The 18,850-nt window shown below is 39.2% G+C and overlaps 1 protein-coding gene across 1 annotated transcript in view; it reads right to left on the bottom strand.

Annotated features, from left to right (window-relative positions):
• Positions 1-18,850, bottom strand: part of ADAM7 (ADAM metallopeptidase domain 7) — a 44,943-nt gene that overhangs the window by 12,276 nt on the left and 13,817 nt on the right. Inside the window, exons 7-16 of the mRNA XM_006194011.1 lie at positions 17,650-17,703; positions 14,109-14,180; positions 10,980-11,149; positions 8,561-8,645; positions 7,023-7,153; positions 4,885-5,059; positions 3,334-3,423; positions 2,144-2,339; positions 1,623-1,725; positions 474-660 (exon numbers count right to left, since the gene is read on the bottom strand). Coding sequence (XP_006194073.1) covers positions 474-660; positions 1,623-1,725; positions 2,144-2,339; positions 3,334-3,423; positions 4,885-5,059; positions 7,023-7,153; positions 8,561-8,645; positions 10,980-11,149; positions 14,109-14,180; positions 17,650-17,703 — 1,263 coding nt within the window. The remainder of the gene's footprint in view (positions 1-473; positions 661-1,622; positions 1,726-2,143; positions 2,340-3,333; positions 3,424-4,884; positions 5,060-7,022; positions 7,154-8,560; positions 8,646-10,979; positions 11,150-14,108; positions 14,181-17,649; positions 17,704-18,850) is intronic.

Raw genomic sequence — 18,850 nt, forward strand, 5'->3', positions numbered from 1 at the left:
GACACACGTGACTGTATATAAAATAGATAAACAACAAGGGCCTACTGTATAGCACAGGGCACTATATTCAGCTTCTTGTAATGAGCCATAATAGAAAAGAAACTGAAAAAATATATATGTATATATGTATACATACAAACGAATCGCCTTGCTGTACACTTGAAACTAACATTATAAATCGACTATACGTCAATAAAAAAAGGATAAAAAATTAAGTCTATAATTTAAGCATCTACTGTGAGATACTAATTAAGTACATTAGTAACATTACATAATTTATATAACAAATATCAAGCAAAATGAACCTTTATTATGGTGTATGGCTACTCTGCTCAATTTAAAACAATATTGCCAATTTATTTTTTTTTCTGCTCTCCCATGTATAGGCCCTCTGGAACCAATAATAGGACCCAGTGAGGTTTTAGGGCGGCCAAACCAAGAAGTGTTAATAAAACAAAAGGCTTTCATCTTACCATTCCCTCTCCACACTTCGTTCCAGGAGCAACCAGACCAAAATCCTTAGAATTGTGGTATAAAAAAAAGGTTTTGCATTCAGTGCCATTCTGCTTCAGAGGCTTCTTAAGGTGGTAGATCTTTTCTTCTCCAAGGACAGAAGCGTGCTGCCCACCTGTGCAGAATATCTTTCCGCATTTGACATCTCTGAAGGAAAGGAAGAGTGGTCTCATGCATGGGACCAGAAACAGAACTTTGGAGACTAGGCTGGCAGGGAAGGGGCCTGGTCACGTTTTTCTAGACCCAGACTTGTCAGAGGCCAGGCGGGGAGAGCAGAGTAAACTGTTGGACAGCCAAAGTCCTGACCGTGGGCACTGAGATGCATAGGGAGAGAGGTGAACTCACTGTATTTCTTCATGATTTCTTGTAATTCTCACAAACCAGGACTAGCTCAAGTTCACAGAAGAGGCTTTCTTATTAGAAATTCGAATTAGCACACCTTACATCAGGACATTAAGATTTCTTTCTTATTTCCTGCGTGCAGCACATCAGTTGATTCTCACCACAAACCCATGGATTTGTTATCATTACAACCCCCTTACGCAGATTAGGCAACAGGTGGAAGTCAGGGAGGGGAAGTGACTGCCCGGTTTGAGTTAGGATATTTAGAAAGCAGACTTGACCTTGACTATAGGTTTTTATTATTGTTGTTTTCAGTCCAAATCCTGCTTGGGGGTGCACAGAGAGCCTTGCCAAATATCAGGAACAAACCCGGAAGCATGGCTCCGCGCGGGCTTCTAAAATCAGATCTAAGTTTCAGTTCTCCCATCCTGTCTTCCAGTGTCAGCGTCTGCCTTTCCTTCTTTTTATGGCTTTATTTCTTTCCTTCTTTCTTCCTCTTCTCCCCTTTTCTACTTATTGCCCCCTTCCTCCTGTTTGTTCTTTTTTTTTTTTTGTAGCTTCTTTCTTCCTGAGAATCTTATATCTTCCCCCTTTCTTCCTTATATTCTGTTACTTTCAGTTACAAAATACAGAACATAAACACCAGTTAATTCCACAGGGATGTGTGCTCACTGCCTGGTTACTTCCTTTTCTTCCTAATCTCCTCCGTAAAAAAGAGGTTGGCAGCTGTCAGAACAAGAGCTGCTCTGATTTTGCAAGACACTTACTTTTCTTCACAGGGAATTAATGTCTGTTCCTTGTTTTTGCAGTATCCAAATTTATTTCCTTTTTTATTCATCTTGTAGCACATACCGGGACTGTCTTTTGCCTCTGGGATCCAAAACGGTATGAGAAAAGGAAAACAATGAACGCAAGAATATTACATGTCATAAAATGCCTGACTTGTCTGTTGTAACTGGGACTTTCACTATCATGCCGTGGTGACGCGGGATGGGGTAAATAATTTAAAAACTAGCCTATTGCCTTTGGAGGATGTTTTAGGAAGGAATATGGGTATTAAAAAAGTAACAAACAGACCTTAACCTACACACTGAACTAGTCAATTAATATTACAGGTAATATCAATTAACATTAAAATTATTATTCAGAAGGATGGCAGGTAATAGCTTGGAAGGAGGCCACAGACGGCATTATCTCCAGTCTTGCCCCCAAATTCCTAAAGGACAATCAATAACAGAGAAATAATGACTGTCATCTTCACCAGGCATTCCCTGTAATGGTCCCTCACCATTATCGAATAATTCAGAGCATTGGTCATCCCGGGTGGGACATCTCCCCATGAAGCAGTAGCCTTTTGCCTTCTTGCAGGGAAATCCATTTACTTGGAACTGGTCCTTAGGACACCCAGAAGAGTGGCCAGTACACACTTCAGGAAAATCGCATTCGTCTTTTGCTGGTCTGCATACAGACCCTGCTTTTTTCATCTGTGGAAGGAAAACGAAGCCATTGACTCTTGGACACTCTTAGGTGGGTAAGGTTCAGGAAGTAAGAGGAAGTAAGTAGGCTGACCCATTTAATTTATCCAGAAAAGGCTTTGAGGATGAACCATGACTTCCTTCTCCATTCCATGTTACTGACTTTTATGTAATTTTAGGACTGACAAGCTGGTGTTTTGAAATTTGATGTTAGAACAGCATTGGGACAGAGTTGGAATGGACATAAAATAGAGACACGAGCATGTGCTCTGTTCATCTTGTCTTCATCTCTTGCTTAGGACGTCCCTTTCCTCCGTCCCCAGCCCACCACACACACAGCTGGGAGCCGCTGACTATAACGAGGAATCCTCACTCCCAAGAAATCAGATCTCTCCAGATGAACCAAAATAACGCCTTGGCTCTCACTGCTGGAGGGCACTATGTAGAAATACTCTCTCGTTCAGCCATTCGAGATGCATGTAATTGTGCTGGGTTTTGGGAAGATTTGGAGATGAATAAAACACACTTCCGTTCCTTTGTTCAGTTCACAATCCAGTGGCTTGGAAGAAGTGCCCATAAACCCCTGGAGAGAGGCATTTGGGTTTCTGGTCATCCTTCCAGGGATACTAGTCCCTGCCACTTTCCACTTCCCATAGAACCCTCTTCCCTTTTAGTTCACTGTTGCTGGAATGTCAGTTTTCCCCCAGCCAAGGTTAAATCGGTTGGTGATGGTTTACAAAAGAATAGTGTTATATAAATGTCATCTAACTCCACTCCTGAAAGTCCTAGCACTGCTCACCTGCTTCTCCACCCTCCAGACCAAAGCACTGCCCAGAGCTCAGAAGTCAGAGCATCTCAGAGAAGGCTCCTCTGGGTACCAGTAAGCCTGGCCCCAGTCTGGGATTAGTGGTGTCAGGTCGTTCGGTGGTCAGACATCTCTCTGGTCCTAAGGATACTTAGCAAACTGAAACCAGAGAAACCCAGTCCCAGCAAAGGATCTCACCTGACAAGAGTCACAGCATTCTCCTTCCGTGCAAGTGAATCCTGGCTTCAGCATACATTTGAGTGCATCGCAGCAAGGATTAGCGCACTCCTGGCAATAATGGAAAATTAAAGATCAGAAGTGGTCTGTAGTTTGGCTCCTGTTTGAGGAGTTGATGTGGTGTGCTTCTGTGTAACCTAGCCTTAGCTGATTTTCACGGTGACATCCAACTGCATGGTCCTGAGCTATGGTGTGTGTACACAGACTCCTGCTTGCAGCTGCTGTTTGGGACGTTTTCCTTTCCCTTGTGGCTGCTCCGAACTCCGCAGCTGATGAATTTGCACTGCGACCATACAAAGTCCGAAGCTGGTGACCTTCCATTTTCCAGACGACTGCCGCTCTCTGGAAGGGTCCTGCTGCTTCTCATGTGGAAGGTTTGCTCTGAGATAATACAGCTTCTGAAGATCTGATTTTATATTTCCCTCAAGATGTTAAGTATTTCAGGCTGCCCTTTGGCTTTTTATTTTTAATGCCTCATTAGATGATAATAGCAAAGTGGGCATTTAGATCCTATCTGTTCATTGAAACTAAAACTCCAAAACCCTTGTCTGCATCTTGTCACATAAAGTACTTCATGTGTTAGAACCAAACTGGAGAACAATTCCAAAGACTGCATGTGGGCAAAAGCATCAGTTTCCAGAGTTAAGATTCTCTTCCCATTTAAGGAGACATTTGAAGACTAGAAGCTCTAACTTCTCGACATGTCACTGTGCTCATGCAGTCTTTTAGCTGCATGATCCTCTTTGACTTCTATTGAATTGCATGCTGTCTACAGCATGGCTGCAAAATTGTGGTCCTTGGGCCAGTACCACCAGCATAACCTTGTAGGTTGGCAGGAACAGGATCTCAGTTCCACCCCAGACCTATTGAGTCAGCATCTATAGTTTAACAGCATGCCCAGGTGATTTATAAGCACTTGATAATCTGAGAAGCAGTTATCTAGGACACAGACCTGTACCCTGAACTCTTGAAAGAAATAGCTTTTATGCCGGAGAAAAGCAGATTAAGAATTAATTAATTTAACACAGCCTCAAAGGCTTATTCTAAATGTTCCAGAGATTGTAACTATGTGTAAATTTAGGAGGTTTCTGCTCAGCTAAGTTTTCTAATAATGTGACCCGATGAACTGGGATCTAGGCTAGCCTCAAAAGGCCTTGAGTAAAACCCGATTGACTGATTATGCGCGTTTCCTAGAAAACATTCCTACGGTGCGTGAGAGACCAGACTTAAGGACACCCATGGGCTCTTCTCACAGGAACTGCCAATTAATATATAAACCAGGCTAATGCGATGCTGTGGACCGAGGGCAAGATCGTTACACACAATTCAGGACTCGGTAAGAAGCCTTGCAGTGAGGCGGTACCAAAAGCTTGTTTCCAAATTAAAAAAACAAAACAAAACAGTTTTTAAAGCTTTACAAGGAATATCATGGTTGGTTAATGGCTGCGTCTCCACCTAGGTTCGGGCAAAGCATAAACTTTGCAATTTAAAGACCACATCATGAGCCAATACCTGAACAGGGCCACAGTCACACTCCTCTCCATCATCCAAATTCTTGTTTCCACAATAGGGGTAATCACTTAGCTTCTCAGAAAACGGGACGTTGAACATGCACGTTGGCTTGTGCTCCTCCAGGTGCCGCAGGTACTGGGTTCTGCTGCAGGTGCTGAATTTTAGTGCAGGGATGCTAGGGGTGGGACGAGTGAAAAGCAAACATTAATCACATCAAGGCATAGTGGTAGGACAGCTGTGAAAGCTAGCAAGAAGTGAGAAAAAAAGCAAATATAAACGCTGGACTCAAAGTCCATTTACTTTTCTTAGTCTTGCCTTCTGCTATAGCAGAGTAGTAACTGGGCTGTTTATTATACAAAATATCTTTTTGAAACGCAGCCAACACGTGCTCTGGTAGTGAAAACTCTCAGAGTATATATCCTCCAGAACATCCTTCTTGAAGCTCACGATTTCCACTCATTGTGTCTGCTGCTCCCACGTCACTTTTTATTTGTTCCCCTTAAAATAATCTATATATTTGTCTATCATCCATGCAGGATGCCTCCTCAAAACAGTGACTGAATCACGTTTCAAATTTTTAAAAAATAAGGACCGATTTTTAAAAAACATTTTAGTCTACTGAAAAAACAGAGCTTGGTATTTAAGGAAAAATCATACAAATATATTTACTATATAAATGTTTAAAATCATCACCTAATACATAGGAAGTCAATAGTTTCATCTTTGAAACATGTACCTTATACATAGTAAAAAAAAAAATAATAATAATAACGCAGTGCCTGGCACAAAGTAGCTCTCTCCAAACATTTTGGGGAAAAAAAAATTGATACTATCTTACACATCCCAGGAATGTGACCTACTTCTTTTTAAACTGAACCTCACCTCTCTCCCATCTTTCTTTTGTTTTGACTCCCTCGTCATTATTATTACTATTATAATTATTTTGTCTTAATTGAAGTACCGTCAGTTACAATGTGTCAGTTTCTGGTGTACAGCACAGTGTCCTGGTCATGCATATACATACATATATTCATTTTCATATTCTTTTTCATTAAGGGTTATTAGAAGATATTGAACATAGTGCTTTACAGAAGGAAATTTTCTTATTAATCTATTTTTATATATAGTCCTTGCCATTATTATTGATACCATGATTGGATACAGATGGACTTTTAAAGTCTTGGAGACATTCCAGTGGGATGATGGGCACCCCTCCAAGAGATTACTAATTATGTAGACAATGATGTAAAATTAGACATCAGCTATTGCGTTCTCACTCTATGCCAGTCACTGTCCTCGGGTACTTAAGCTACTTTAACTCATGAATATACAGAAGCACTGATCATCGCCTACCATCACTTTTCTTACTATGAACAATGCACTGTTTGTACTTCCCATAAAGGAATTCAAAGACGTGCAGGGCTTAGGACCTGACCACACATGATTCACAGCACGAAGAGGGAATGCTGGGCATTCATTCATTCTGTAATAATTGATGAAGTACCTACTATGTGTCTGGGACTTTTCTGGACAGTGTCGATAGGACAGTGAACAAAACAGACAAAACCTTCTGACCTCGTGAAGCTCCTCTTCCAGTGGGGGACTGAAATAATTCACAAGCTGAATTTTATGTAGGACACAGACCATGTTAGATGGTGATACGTACTAAGGAGGAAAAACAAAGCAAAGTGGGAAGAGGTGGATAATGCCAGGAGGTCTGTGTGAGGGGACCGGACTGAAAGATTGGAGCAGGTGGCCGGGAAAGTTTTGCCGAGAATAATTGAGTAGAGATTGAAGGAGGACCTGAGAGCTGATCTGAAAGATGATGAAACAAGGCAGGGAGAGTGCGTTCCTCTCCTGAGCACCTTGCTATAAGACTCATTGAGTGTCATGCACTTTTGCAATATGTCCTGATGGAGTCTTAGAATTTCTGTCCCCATATCAAAAGGAGAGACACTACCAACCGGGCAGATTCAGCCCCAAGTAGGAAACTCTTTACCATGCCTGGTTTTATAACAGACCTTCCAAGGTATATGAGGAAAAGTCCACATAATAACAACGTACACCCACAATATTGAGTTTTAATCAAAAGCCACTCCCCCAACATTTACACACATCGTCTATGCTCTGAGCCTCACCTGGCACCGCTGTCCATCACGCATTTTCCCAAAGTACAGGGACACAGGTCATCGTCATGCTGCATCCCAAGGTTATGTCCCAGCTGATGTGCCATTCTATTTGCAACTACGTTTAGGTCGGGCAGAAGGTCCTGATGCCAAAAAAGATGTGCATGAGAAAATGCTGTCAGTTAGCACACGGTAGTACACAGCTTGCTTTGAACTAGTGGCTAAGACACCTGGATTCTAGCTTCTGGTTAACTAGCATTTTATCTGAGAGGTCGTGGATTTAGTTATTTTTCGCTCTTGTACCTTAACTTATTTAATTGTATAATGAGGTTGGACAAATAACCTTTTGAATGTCTCAAACTCTAACATTTTGAAATGTTTTGTGTGTGTGGTGCAGTGATAGTCAGTGCTGGACTTACAGAGACTCATCCTTATGTGTGGCTAAAATGTATTGAAGTCCTACAGCCTAAACTAAACATTACTGATTGTCTTCTATGACTAGATATTCAGTTGAATTTGTTTATTCAAAAATAAAAATACGTGTGGTTCAGGGTTTCGATTTATTCTCACACTGGGCAATAATGTTACATAAGCACCAGGAGGGAGTTCCCACTATGAAGAAAGTCAGAAGCTCAGTGATGTAAAACCCAAGGCAGAGTGGACTGTTGTCTCTGTTCCTAGCTGCATTTCATGTTTTAATCTCTATATTAATGACAACAATTAATTTCCAAAGAGGGGTGTGGTATCAGGTTACTCTGAAGGTAACACACCCCTAATTTGGTCATTTCATCTTACTCTTATGAAGTTTAAAATGTGTCCTGGATGGGTTATAATGTCATAACTGGAGTGGACAGCCTAGATGAGATTCATCTGACTCCATTATGCAAAATCTATGTGTCTCAAATACCAGGGGCAAAGAGATAATTATAAAAAGAACCTCAGGAATACTAGATCAGGCAGTCATCTCAGTAAGTTTTTAAGTTCAAGGTCTCGCAAGATGGGCGGAGCATAGCAACAACTAGGCAGAGATCCAACCCAAACCTTGATGCTTTAAAGGATATCTGAGATAGAGTTATCTGGCGTTTCCTAGGAGAATGGAGAGTTGGGAAGAGATCAGGTAAACAAGCAGTTTGTAGGTCTTCTCGCCATTTCGACAGGATACTCGAAGGGGTTTATACACTTTCTTATCAGCACAAGAACAATTATCTTCACTTGCTAAACCAGACATCAAATTTTGTAAACATTGCATGTCCTTCTATGTAATGATATTTAATATGCAAAAGCTTTTCTAGTCTTTGTATGTTAATCCATACATGATGTTCTTTTCCACTCTGAACAGCACTGTTTTTACCTTCATCATTTGTCTCTAGTTTTTATAAAATATTTCCCATTCAATAAAGGAAACATAACAGTTTCATTGGGACATATCTTGGTGGGAATATATGATGGAATGCATCCATGGTCCCTTTCAATAGGACACGGAGAATTACAGAAATTTAAAGTAAACTTTTTGATTAAGCAATATAACATAAAAGTAAAACACAGCCCACCTTAACGACACTGGAGGAATAATAGGGCAGGCACATGCCCCCTGGATAGGACGTTCCTTGCACAGGTGTGTAGAGCCACTTCCCACTATAAACAAAATGCAAATAAGCTCTAGTTTAATTAACACAAAGACTGAATTGCAGTGAACCCCCACAATGCCTTTGCACACAAAAGCGCCCTTTATTTTTTCTGGAATTCTGGAATTGAGGATGACCTTAGCTGCTTTTAAGCTCATTTTTAAACCTGTGCTATTTTAGAGGCACTGAAAAAGGCAATGCAATCTTAAGCTGAAATCATAAAAAAGTACTTTCTGAAAACAAAACAAAACAAAACAAAACAAAACAAAACAGAAAACAAGGTTAGAGTCCATTCAACGCGACTTTAGTCAGCTTTAAATAAAACCACTTAAAAGACCAAAAAAAAAGGTTTAAAGTGCTCAGAGGAGAAAATGCAACATAGTGAATGAATTCAATGCAATGGTTAATTTGCTGTGATTGAAGTTTAAAAAAAAATTATTAAACCATAGCAACTCATAGAGGGTTTGATAGCTATAATCAAACATTTGAAACACTTGTCGTGTGGAAACAGGTCTATTCCTGGATTACCTAAAAAGACAGGTGTCGATATGTATATTAAAGGGGTCCAAATTTGATTTGCTTTCAGGAAGAACATTTAGAGTTGGAGCACTTTAAAGAGAGCTACCGTGGGCTGGAGGACCCTACTTACAGCACAACAGAGAGGCTTCAGATACAAAAAATGTGGTCAGGCTAGATGACCTTTCAGTCTTTAACTTTTTTGATCAAGAAGATATGCTGTATTTCTTCACTTTTGAAATATTTCTGTCCCTCTATTTTAAAGTCTTGGTACTTGACTACCCATTTTGGAAGAATGTAGCATTCTGGTCTTCCTAGAATGCGGAGATCTTGGGAGAACATCACCTTTGGAGATGAAGCACTAAAGAAAGTACAGTCTAGATTCTGACTTTGCTCATGGTGACTTAGAACCAAAAGTCACACCACGGTAATGCCATATACGGTATCTGATCACTTCCAGATCTGTGCGAATATAGAGGGAAGACATATAAGGAACCCAACTATGGGTTCCAGTTAGACATTTCGTAGCATCTCCCATCCACCCCATCCCTGTTTGCAGACATACAGTTGGTGTGTGAAGCTACTGCTCAGAATAAGAGACACTGACGGAAGTAAAAGACTGTCTACTTAAACCAAGTTAAATATTCCTAGACTGATTTATTAAGGATTTTAAGACATGCATCCAAGGAACAAGCAAGGGGCTATGTGCAGTAGGAAGGTCACGGTGACATTTTACTTTACCCCCTGCCCCCCATAATTTGAGGGGCATACTAGTACATGAATTTCTGAACCTAAGCCAGGGAAAACTTCCCCTGGAAGTATGTGTTATGGGCCATCCTGGAAGTGAAAATCAGAAATGATATTTGGAAGTCTAGTTCACTCATCTACCTGCCAAAGGGTTGGAATGACCTCTGACTTGGAAGCGTCCCGGTTCTGAGTTCAGACTGAAAGTTAACATTTAGGTAATGCTCTTAGAAAGCTCATTTGCAGGCTGTGTTTGTAGACCTTAGCAGACTCTCTGGTACTGTAGGTAGCTGAAGCAGGTAAAGTGGGTACCACTCTTATACAGTAGCTTTAAGGACGTCCAAAGGGATGCTAGAAGACTCCATTGCTCCAAAGTTGCTCTTCCATAATTTCACACCCCTTAGGATAACAGGACTGTGTGAAACACGAAGCTGAGTCAGATCAGCTCCATCATAATTCATTTTTTCCCTGTAGGCTGAATAGGGAGCTAGGTATTTTGAAAACAAAAATGATTTAAAAAAATACCCCCCCCCTTTAAGAAATTAATGACCTTGTAGTCTAGGTAAATCCAACCCTTTACTTGGGAACATTAAAGCTGTGGCAGGTTTAATTTAGCAGATTAGTTATCTGTTATCTTGAATATAGATGCTCTTGAAGAGCTGGTCACCAGATGGGGATATTTTGTTGAGGGAGGAGGACCAGAAAATGAAGAGCTTTCTCAGAAAAGTAGGCTTTAGTGGAGAACTGAAATTGCATAACATGGAAGGCTGAAGGGAGTCAGTACTGGATGCTAAGTCAAGTAAGTGGATTCTAAACGTGCTTTGCTAACCTGATGGCGTTTGAACCCTGGCCAGGAATATGGGTATTTTAGGGTTATCTTTTCTGGTAGTAATCATTATTAGAAAGAAAGATTATTTACAAGTGCATTTGGAAATTTTCTATGTACCTGCACATAGCATTTTGTCTCTTTGCACCATCCAAAAGTCAATTGCTTTAAAAAGTATCTTGGTGGTTCTTCATTTGTTTTCTTTTCTTTTTTTAGTAATCCACCTAAGATAGGCAGAAAGATAAAGCAGCTACATACCTGAGTAACATAACATGATCAAAATTCTTCCTTTTTTTAAGGATCAGTTTTTGCCAGGCGGAAAAACGCAATAAGGTAGTTTCTATATTTGAGTCTATTTCTATCTTATCTTCGTTTGTCCATATTTCAAGGCCAACCAACGTCACATGAACGTCCAAGGTTTTATAAAGCTGTTCAAAGGAGAAATAATTTTTCACAATGTCAAGTTGTGGAAAGACCCTTTATCATGACTACATTCCTTTACATAAAATGGTAATTTTAATGTGAGAAGTATGTAAGCAAAAGTTCAGGCCTCATTTTACAAACAGTTGTACTGAAACAGAATGTAGGGTGAATTCTCCAGAATATTGGGTGACTTGCTATGACCAACAAAGAAACTTGACTAAAAATATCTGATTCCCCTTGAACTATCACAAGCTTTACAGGCACTAAGCTCAGGCTGTGTTTAGAATAAATAATTTAGTAAAGCTTTGAGATGATATCTGACCAAGAACATGAGTTTATGAACGGTGGCACACAATGGAACGAATGCTCTTTACTTGTCTCTCTATTTTAGGTCATGAGTTGGTTCTGTAGAAGGTTCTAGAGAGGTAACATTGTTTTCAAAACCCAGCAGCTTAGCTATCATCTTTGCTCCCTGTGTTTGAGTTCTGGAACTACTTTGTTGTATAAGAAATCCTATCGGTGATTCCTCAAAGCAGACAGAAACAGCTGTAGCCCGAGCCTTCTCACCTCCGTTTCCATCTGCTTTTGTAAACACCTAGTTGATAGATATTTTGATGCCAGGACAAGAGAAGACAGTTTAAGCAAACGTTATGAAGATTTTGAGACAAAGAACTATGTGTTACATCAAGTTTGTATTTCATAACAGCCAGTGTGAAGCAAGTTGAAAGAATGAATGAATGATAAACTATGCACACTGAGTTAAAAACAGAAATAGAGAAGTCACTCAACAAATATGAATAGAGAATGTTACTGGTTATGAAGAAGCTTAATATTTCACATCATTTCTATAACAATAACCTTGTGTTAATTTTTCACTTTTCTTAACTGGTATAATAAGAATATGAATATTAAATTCCAGGTGTCCACATGAGGACCCAAAAAGGTCCTTTCGTAACCATGAGAACTAGCTTCTTATAATGTCATATAAAATTAGACCTTTAGTTAAATCATTATCTCAAACTTGTACTAAATGTCCATTCCTTTTGGCTCTGATTTTATTGTGGAACAAACCTTATGAGTTGGGTCCCCCAGAGCAAGTTTTTTTTTTAACCTTGGCCCTTTTGGACTCTCTGTATTCATGAGTGGGCTTTCGGTTCATAAAACTGGATGCCAGTGTAAATGGGGACAAAAAATTGTCATTCTATGCATGTGTTTTCTTCTAGTGAGAAAATATGCTATAAAATAAAGCTATGGTTTATCTACAGAATGCTTGCGTGGGTTTGGATATACATATTCGAAAGGCTGTCAAGAGTTAATTCACTCTTCTTAGGAGAGAAGGAACTTTGGAATTTCTGAGATAAAAGAGGTGAAGACATCATGACAGTAAAGGGAGAAAGGATGCAGTGAAATAAGTTGGAGTTTGGGTTCTGTAGAGGTTAAAGGGCCAGCAAGAGGAGCTCTGATGGGAAAGGTCAGGCACTTTCCCACTGTGTTGCTTTAAATTGTTTGTGATGTGAGCCCCCAGTCTGAACTGAAAGTCTTTTGTAATAAAAGTTCAGCAATGTGCAACAGTTTTGGAGATGGAAACCCAAGGAAAGAGGTTGAATCTTATATTTGGATCAAGGCTGGTGTAGTAATAAAGACAATTGCAAAATATAAGAAACAGGAGAAGCAGAGCTTGAACTGAGAGATGGGTGCATAGAACAGAGCACCCCCAGAGCAAAGCCGGTACTCGGCTTGGATGCTCTCCACTGATGCCCAGACAGGGGGATTCATTTAGAAGCAAGCCTGGTGGTAGCTCTCGGCCTCTCCAAACCAGAGAGCCTGTCTGGGAAACTGAGAGTGCCCTGGGGCATCACCTTCCCATCCCGACCCAGCAAGGAGGCTGAGACAGCCCCACTCACTGTGGGGACTACTTTTGCAGCCCCAGTCTGCCCAGCAGGGCTGGTGAAAACACCTGACAGCTGTGTGGCCCAGCAGTGCTGGAGCTGAGAGAAGGGTGGACAGAGACGAAAGTCTGCAAGCATAGCCAGTGATCCTGCTCGGCTGGGAAACCTGGAGGGTGGGTCAGCTGGAGTTAAGACAACAAACAAAGAGCTCCATCAGTTTTACAGAGCTGCCTTCTCTGGCTGTGCCCAGGCAGGGAACCTAATTTGTACCTTCACTCCTTGCTGAATAGAGACTTCAGGCTGTCCAACCAGGGGTGCTAACCACGGGAAGCCACATAGCCCACTCTACAGAAATGAGTACAGTGAAACTTGAACAGAGAGGTCACCCCGTGGCTTCCCCCACGTCTGCAAAGCAAAACTGGGTGGCCTCACCTAACCAAGGAATTCAGTGCACATTCAGGGCTGATTCAGAACCCCAAAGATTATAGTAAACAACTAGAAAGAGATCAGATGTCCCTTAGCTGGTGAATGAAAAAACACTGACCTAGAGCAGTTTTTTCTTACAGTGTCTTTCTTTTTTAAAAAGATGTGTACAATTCACAGTATTGCTTCTTTGAATGGGCTATAGTTCATTCCACGTTAGACAAATGAATCCTCTTAGTGCGTTTTACTGAAATATTTACTGAAATAATTGGGCAATAAATTATAGCTTGAAAGACTTTTTTTGCCATTCAGGGTCATGGAACAGTGATTTAAGATAGTGGATTAGATTTATTTGCGATGGGCATTCAAATCTTTGTACCTTGCTTTATAAATTTTGTGATTAGTGACCGACATTTGAAACTTATTTAAATATTAAATGTCATTTACTTAGAAACCAAAAACTCAGAACTATGATTTATTTGTTTCTGTGATTTTTTTGAAAATCGAATTTTGCTAATTAGTTCTACTTGGTGAATGTTTGTGTTTTGGGCTGTCTCAATGTCAGGATTACCACAAAAATCCTGCAGAGGTCTGTCCTAAAAGTCTCTTTCCATTGTGTTTTTGGTTCGATTCAAACTGTATCATATCTTACCATGCTGACAAAATTGACCATTCCCCAAACTCGACTCCTCAGTTTATCGAGAGGATGATTATTCCTGTGATACTGGAAATATAAACATCAGATCAACATTTATCAATCATGAGTTGGATCAAAATTCAACAAAATTATTCCCGTCATGAGCTATTTCAAAGAAAAAAAAAATCATTGGCCTTCCTTTCAGTGAGCTCAAATATCTGGGCAACTTCTGCAAAAATACTTTTCTTGTTAATATAAAATAACTAGATAGAGCAGTTTCTAAAGACATGCTTCAGCTTGGCATTACTTTACAGTTTTCTTTATAACTCTGTTCCCTTTTCACATCATAGTATATTGCACTACATTGATTTATTAAACCAACTGATAAGCATCTTTTAGAATCCACGTGTATCATGTTGATGAAACATAACTTATTCAAACTCCACGGCAACCATTACATTGAAAAAAAAAAAAAGGCAACTTTATCAGTCCTCCTGTGTCCATGTTGGTCATGATCATCCTGGAACCAGAAATGTGATGGAAGCAGGCAAGAAACTGTGGTTTTCCCATTTTCTCCAGGAAAAGGCTAAGAAGACAAAGCAGAGTCTTCTGCTCCAGCTTATTTTGTCTTTTTTTCTTTTTACAGATGGAGTCCCTGCTTGGGCTTGTTCTCAGCATTAGCAATTTAGACCTAATAAAATACACCTGAAAATAACGTAAGCTATCCTGCCGGAATAAATGCAAATGGTCAAGCTTCTTTCATAATAAAATAAAAAGAAACATGCCTTTTCTGAATCCTATGAGTATCCTTAGAAACATTCCATTGCTGTCCTGTCATCTTAAATGTCTAAATACCTCAAAGTTATTACATCAGAATCCTTCCTACTTTCGTGTCCCACTCACTCCTCGACCTACTACTCATTGATTCAATGCCACTATTCCCTCGAAACTATCCCTGATAGGTCCATAAATGTCCTCTTAATTATCAAATCCAGTGAGTTACTAGAATAAACTTCCATTGTTATGCATACTTTTTTTGATATGTGCTGGACTGGGTTTGCAAGTATTTTTAGGAAATTTTGCAGTCGTATTGGTAAGTGAACTTGGCTTGTAATTTTACTTTCTCGTCTGGATTTGTTATCCACGTCCTCATAGTTACGATGATGACCCTTAAGGAGTCACTCTGCCAGGTACTTACACACGTGTGTGGGTCTCTCCAACACCGGTTCCAGGCTTGGCCAAACTGGACTTACTTTGGCTCAAGAGATGTTAATAAATATCCTATAGGCAGAAGCCTGAAAAGCTCTTGTGCATTGAAGCCTGGACTCTCTCTTGATGTTTTGACGCCCAGCTATGATGTGAAAACCACAGGCTTGCGTACTGGAGACACGTGGGCCGAACCCAACAGTACGTACCAGACAAGTGGCAGAGGCCAATTTGCACCAGCCAGCCAGCCCAGTGGCGCCTCCACATGGTCACCACTGCAACTGCATAAATGACCCACCCTAAGTTTTGGGTAGTTTGTTACACAGCAGTAGATAACTAATACGAAGGTTATAATAACTGTATAAAATGTGTGAAGAATGTTTCTCTTTTCTTATTCTTCAAGAGAATTCGTAGAAGATAGGGTTGTCTGTTATAACAAATTTTGGTAAAATTTGTCTTTAAACTCATCTGAGCCTCGTGTCTTTATTCGTTACTAGATTGTGGACTACTTATTTAATTTAAAAACTTTGTTATATTCTTTTTGGGGTTTCCTAGTTTTTTCTCAAGTCAGTTTGGTAATGTTACACTACATGCTTCTACTCATAAATTTATTGGCACAAGGTTGTACATATATTTTTAATAATATGTAACCTTTATTTATAGTTTTATTTATTTATAGTTATATTTTTCTTTTATTTCTAATTTTATTTGTACTTCTTTTTTTTCTTTAATAAATAGTGTCAGAAGCTTTTCTATTTCATTTATCTTTTCAATGGACCAGCTTTTGGCTTTGTTTCATTCTGGCTTGTGACTTTTATTAATTTTACTCACAGTTAAAATTATTTTTTTCCTTCTATCTTTTTTGGTTTTAGTTTGTGTTTCATGTTTTCAGTTTTCCAGTTAGGTTCTTAGTTTATAAAATTAATAATAAATAGCAAATAAAATTTCTTAAGCAAAATTTTTTAAATAAAATTTAAATAAGATTTTTAATAAATAAAATTTATTTTTTAATAGAAATGTTTATCTACAGTATATCCTTCTAACTACTGCTATGCCATCTGCATCTAAAAAATTTTGTCTATACTAATATTTTCTTTCTGCGCTTATAAATATCTCATAATGTCACACTTTACTTCTGCAGTAAATTAATATTTGTCAATGTACTTTGCTTTTAGTTTCCAAACTGGTGATTTTTTTAGAAGTTTAGTTTAACAATTTTTTTTTTATCATAACTTATCATTTGGTTGTGACTAGAAAGAAAAAGAAGTGGTCTTTATCATATCTATTTTTAAATTCCAATTTTTTTTTAACTTCCTTTGTGGTCAAATATCAATTTAATTTTGGAAAATGTTTTGTTTGCATTTGAAGAGAATGCATAGTGTCTATTTTGTGGGTGTAGGATATCCTATGAATTGATTAGCTCAAACCTGTATTTATGTGGTTCAAATCTTTTCTATGTTAAATTTATTCTGAATTAACCTAAAATTTTCTGATAGAGAAGTTAAAAAAAAACCAAAAAACCCGTCTTACCCCATAACCTCGTTATTTTTTGTTGCCTGTTTCTCTATACCCTGTTGTAAAGTGTGTAATCTGATACAGCACTGCCTGATTCCCCAGTCCTGGAGGACCTCCTTTCCATTATATTGCTTGAGTCTTCCTCGCGTGATTAGTTTCATCTTGGACTGTGATTATAGGGTCTTTCTGACTTGGGGTCTAGGAATTTTCCAAATTACTAACCAGCTTTTGTGCTGGAAGCTTGGCTTGGCATTGCTGTATCTGAAGAAGAGTAGAACGTCGTGCCCACCTCAGCGCATGACCAGGCTTCAGCCTTTTGCTTTCTCATGCACAGCATGTTCCCTGCCCACCAGTGCGGGCAGGAAGAACGCTTCCTTTCCCTTTGCAGTTTCAATAGAGAGCTTTTCCAGTTCTCTTTCCAGGGATGGGGCAGCTCTGGGCTTTACGCAATATGTTCTACGTCTTGTGTGTCTCCAAGCCCTTTGGATTTTATTTACTGTTTTGGCAGATTCTCTCTCTCATTTTTAGCACTTGGGGATTTCCTGTGTTTTCTTTTGAACTCAAGCATAGATTGTGAACATACTTTCACTTTTTTTGTAAGTTGTTCATTATTTCCATATGTTCATAATGGGGACGCGGATTCTACTTTGGCTCAGTCCGCTGTACCACCAAAGGCCCTCATCATCTCTTATACATGTCTGTTTTGGGGAAGCTAAAAAACAGAATGTTGAACCTAGAATGGAATCCTTATTAAAATACTATTTTCTCTTTCTTAAAATCACAACTATAGTTTTATAAGGCTAAATGGAAGGCAAATGTTTATCTGAAAACTTACCACGTTATTGTCGGCAACAATGAATAGTTCAATATACTTTTCTTTATGGATGCTCTGGAAATGCAGGGAAAATTGAATGAATAATGGTTAATATCTTTTATCTTAACGTTTGAAGTTAAAATCTCCAAGGTAAGAAATGTTAATATGATTGATACAGGAAGGTGAGGTTCAGAAGTATGTCTAACAATTCTAGAATTTTCTCTAAATAAAACCCACTCTATTAGGAAGACATGGGACCCCGTGCATCAGATTTTAGTAAACCTGAAACAATGTTCCATACTTTAGTATCCTTCCATTCTTTGTTTAGGCTTTCAGGATTAAATATGAGTTGTAAATAAAGAATTATGAATCCAGTTTTTAACATTTAATTTTTTTTTTTCATTTACAAAGTAAATGCTACTAGGTAAGCTCATTTAAAAACCGACCCATCTATAGTTGAGAGCAAGGCTTAGGACTTTCTCACAGGACTGACTGTCTTCCTTCTACTCCTCTTCTGTCTGCCAACCCCCCGCTTTGTGGCAGTCTCAATTCAAAGGAAACGTGTGAAAGTTGCTTGTTACAGATGTTTCATTTTGTGAAACGCCAGTACCAGGAAGTGTTCAGCTGTCAGTGCCGTGCACTCAGGTTACATGCATATTCTCTGAGTGTAAGCCAGAGCCGTTCAAATTTTTCACTCGGTCATTCTTTTCTGAACTGAGCAATCATTGATTGACTAATTGATTCAATTAAAACAAATCTGTTAGGCACCTAGTAAACTTCAGACGCAGTCTGGACCATGGAGGTGTGAAAAAGGTGAACACTCATAGATCTTAAAGGCTACATCTAGTGGGAATTTAAGATACTATAAACCAGTATAGGAAAGCTTAAAACACAGAGGACTGCCACTGTGCAATCATTCCACTAGACGTCCCATCTTAATAATCAGAATATTTGGCTTGATGAGAGGGGAGGAAACTGACTTATCGTCAGCAACTCCCTCCACTGCCCCCAAAAGTAGCAGGAAATACAAGGAAAGGAAAGACAGTTTCTAGGAGGAATTTCAAGATGTAAATTTCATTCTTTCCAACCACGTAGGGTCCTAATGCTATAAATCTATAGGTAGGGTGGTAAATATCTTCCTTCTTTGAAATTGGTGAGACAAACTGAGTTTTACCATAGTGAATGAGCTCTTTCTAAATAGATAACAAAAACGAAGGTTGGA

This window comes from Camelus ferus, chromosome 31 (genome assembly GCF_009834535.1).
Source record: "Camelus ferus isolate YT-003-E chromosome 31, BCGSAC_Cfer_1.0, whole genome shotgun sequence".
Classification (NCBI taxonomy): domain Eukaryota; kingdom Metazoa; phylum Chordata; class Mammalia; order Artiodactyla; family Camelidae; genus Camelus; species Camelus ferus.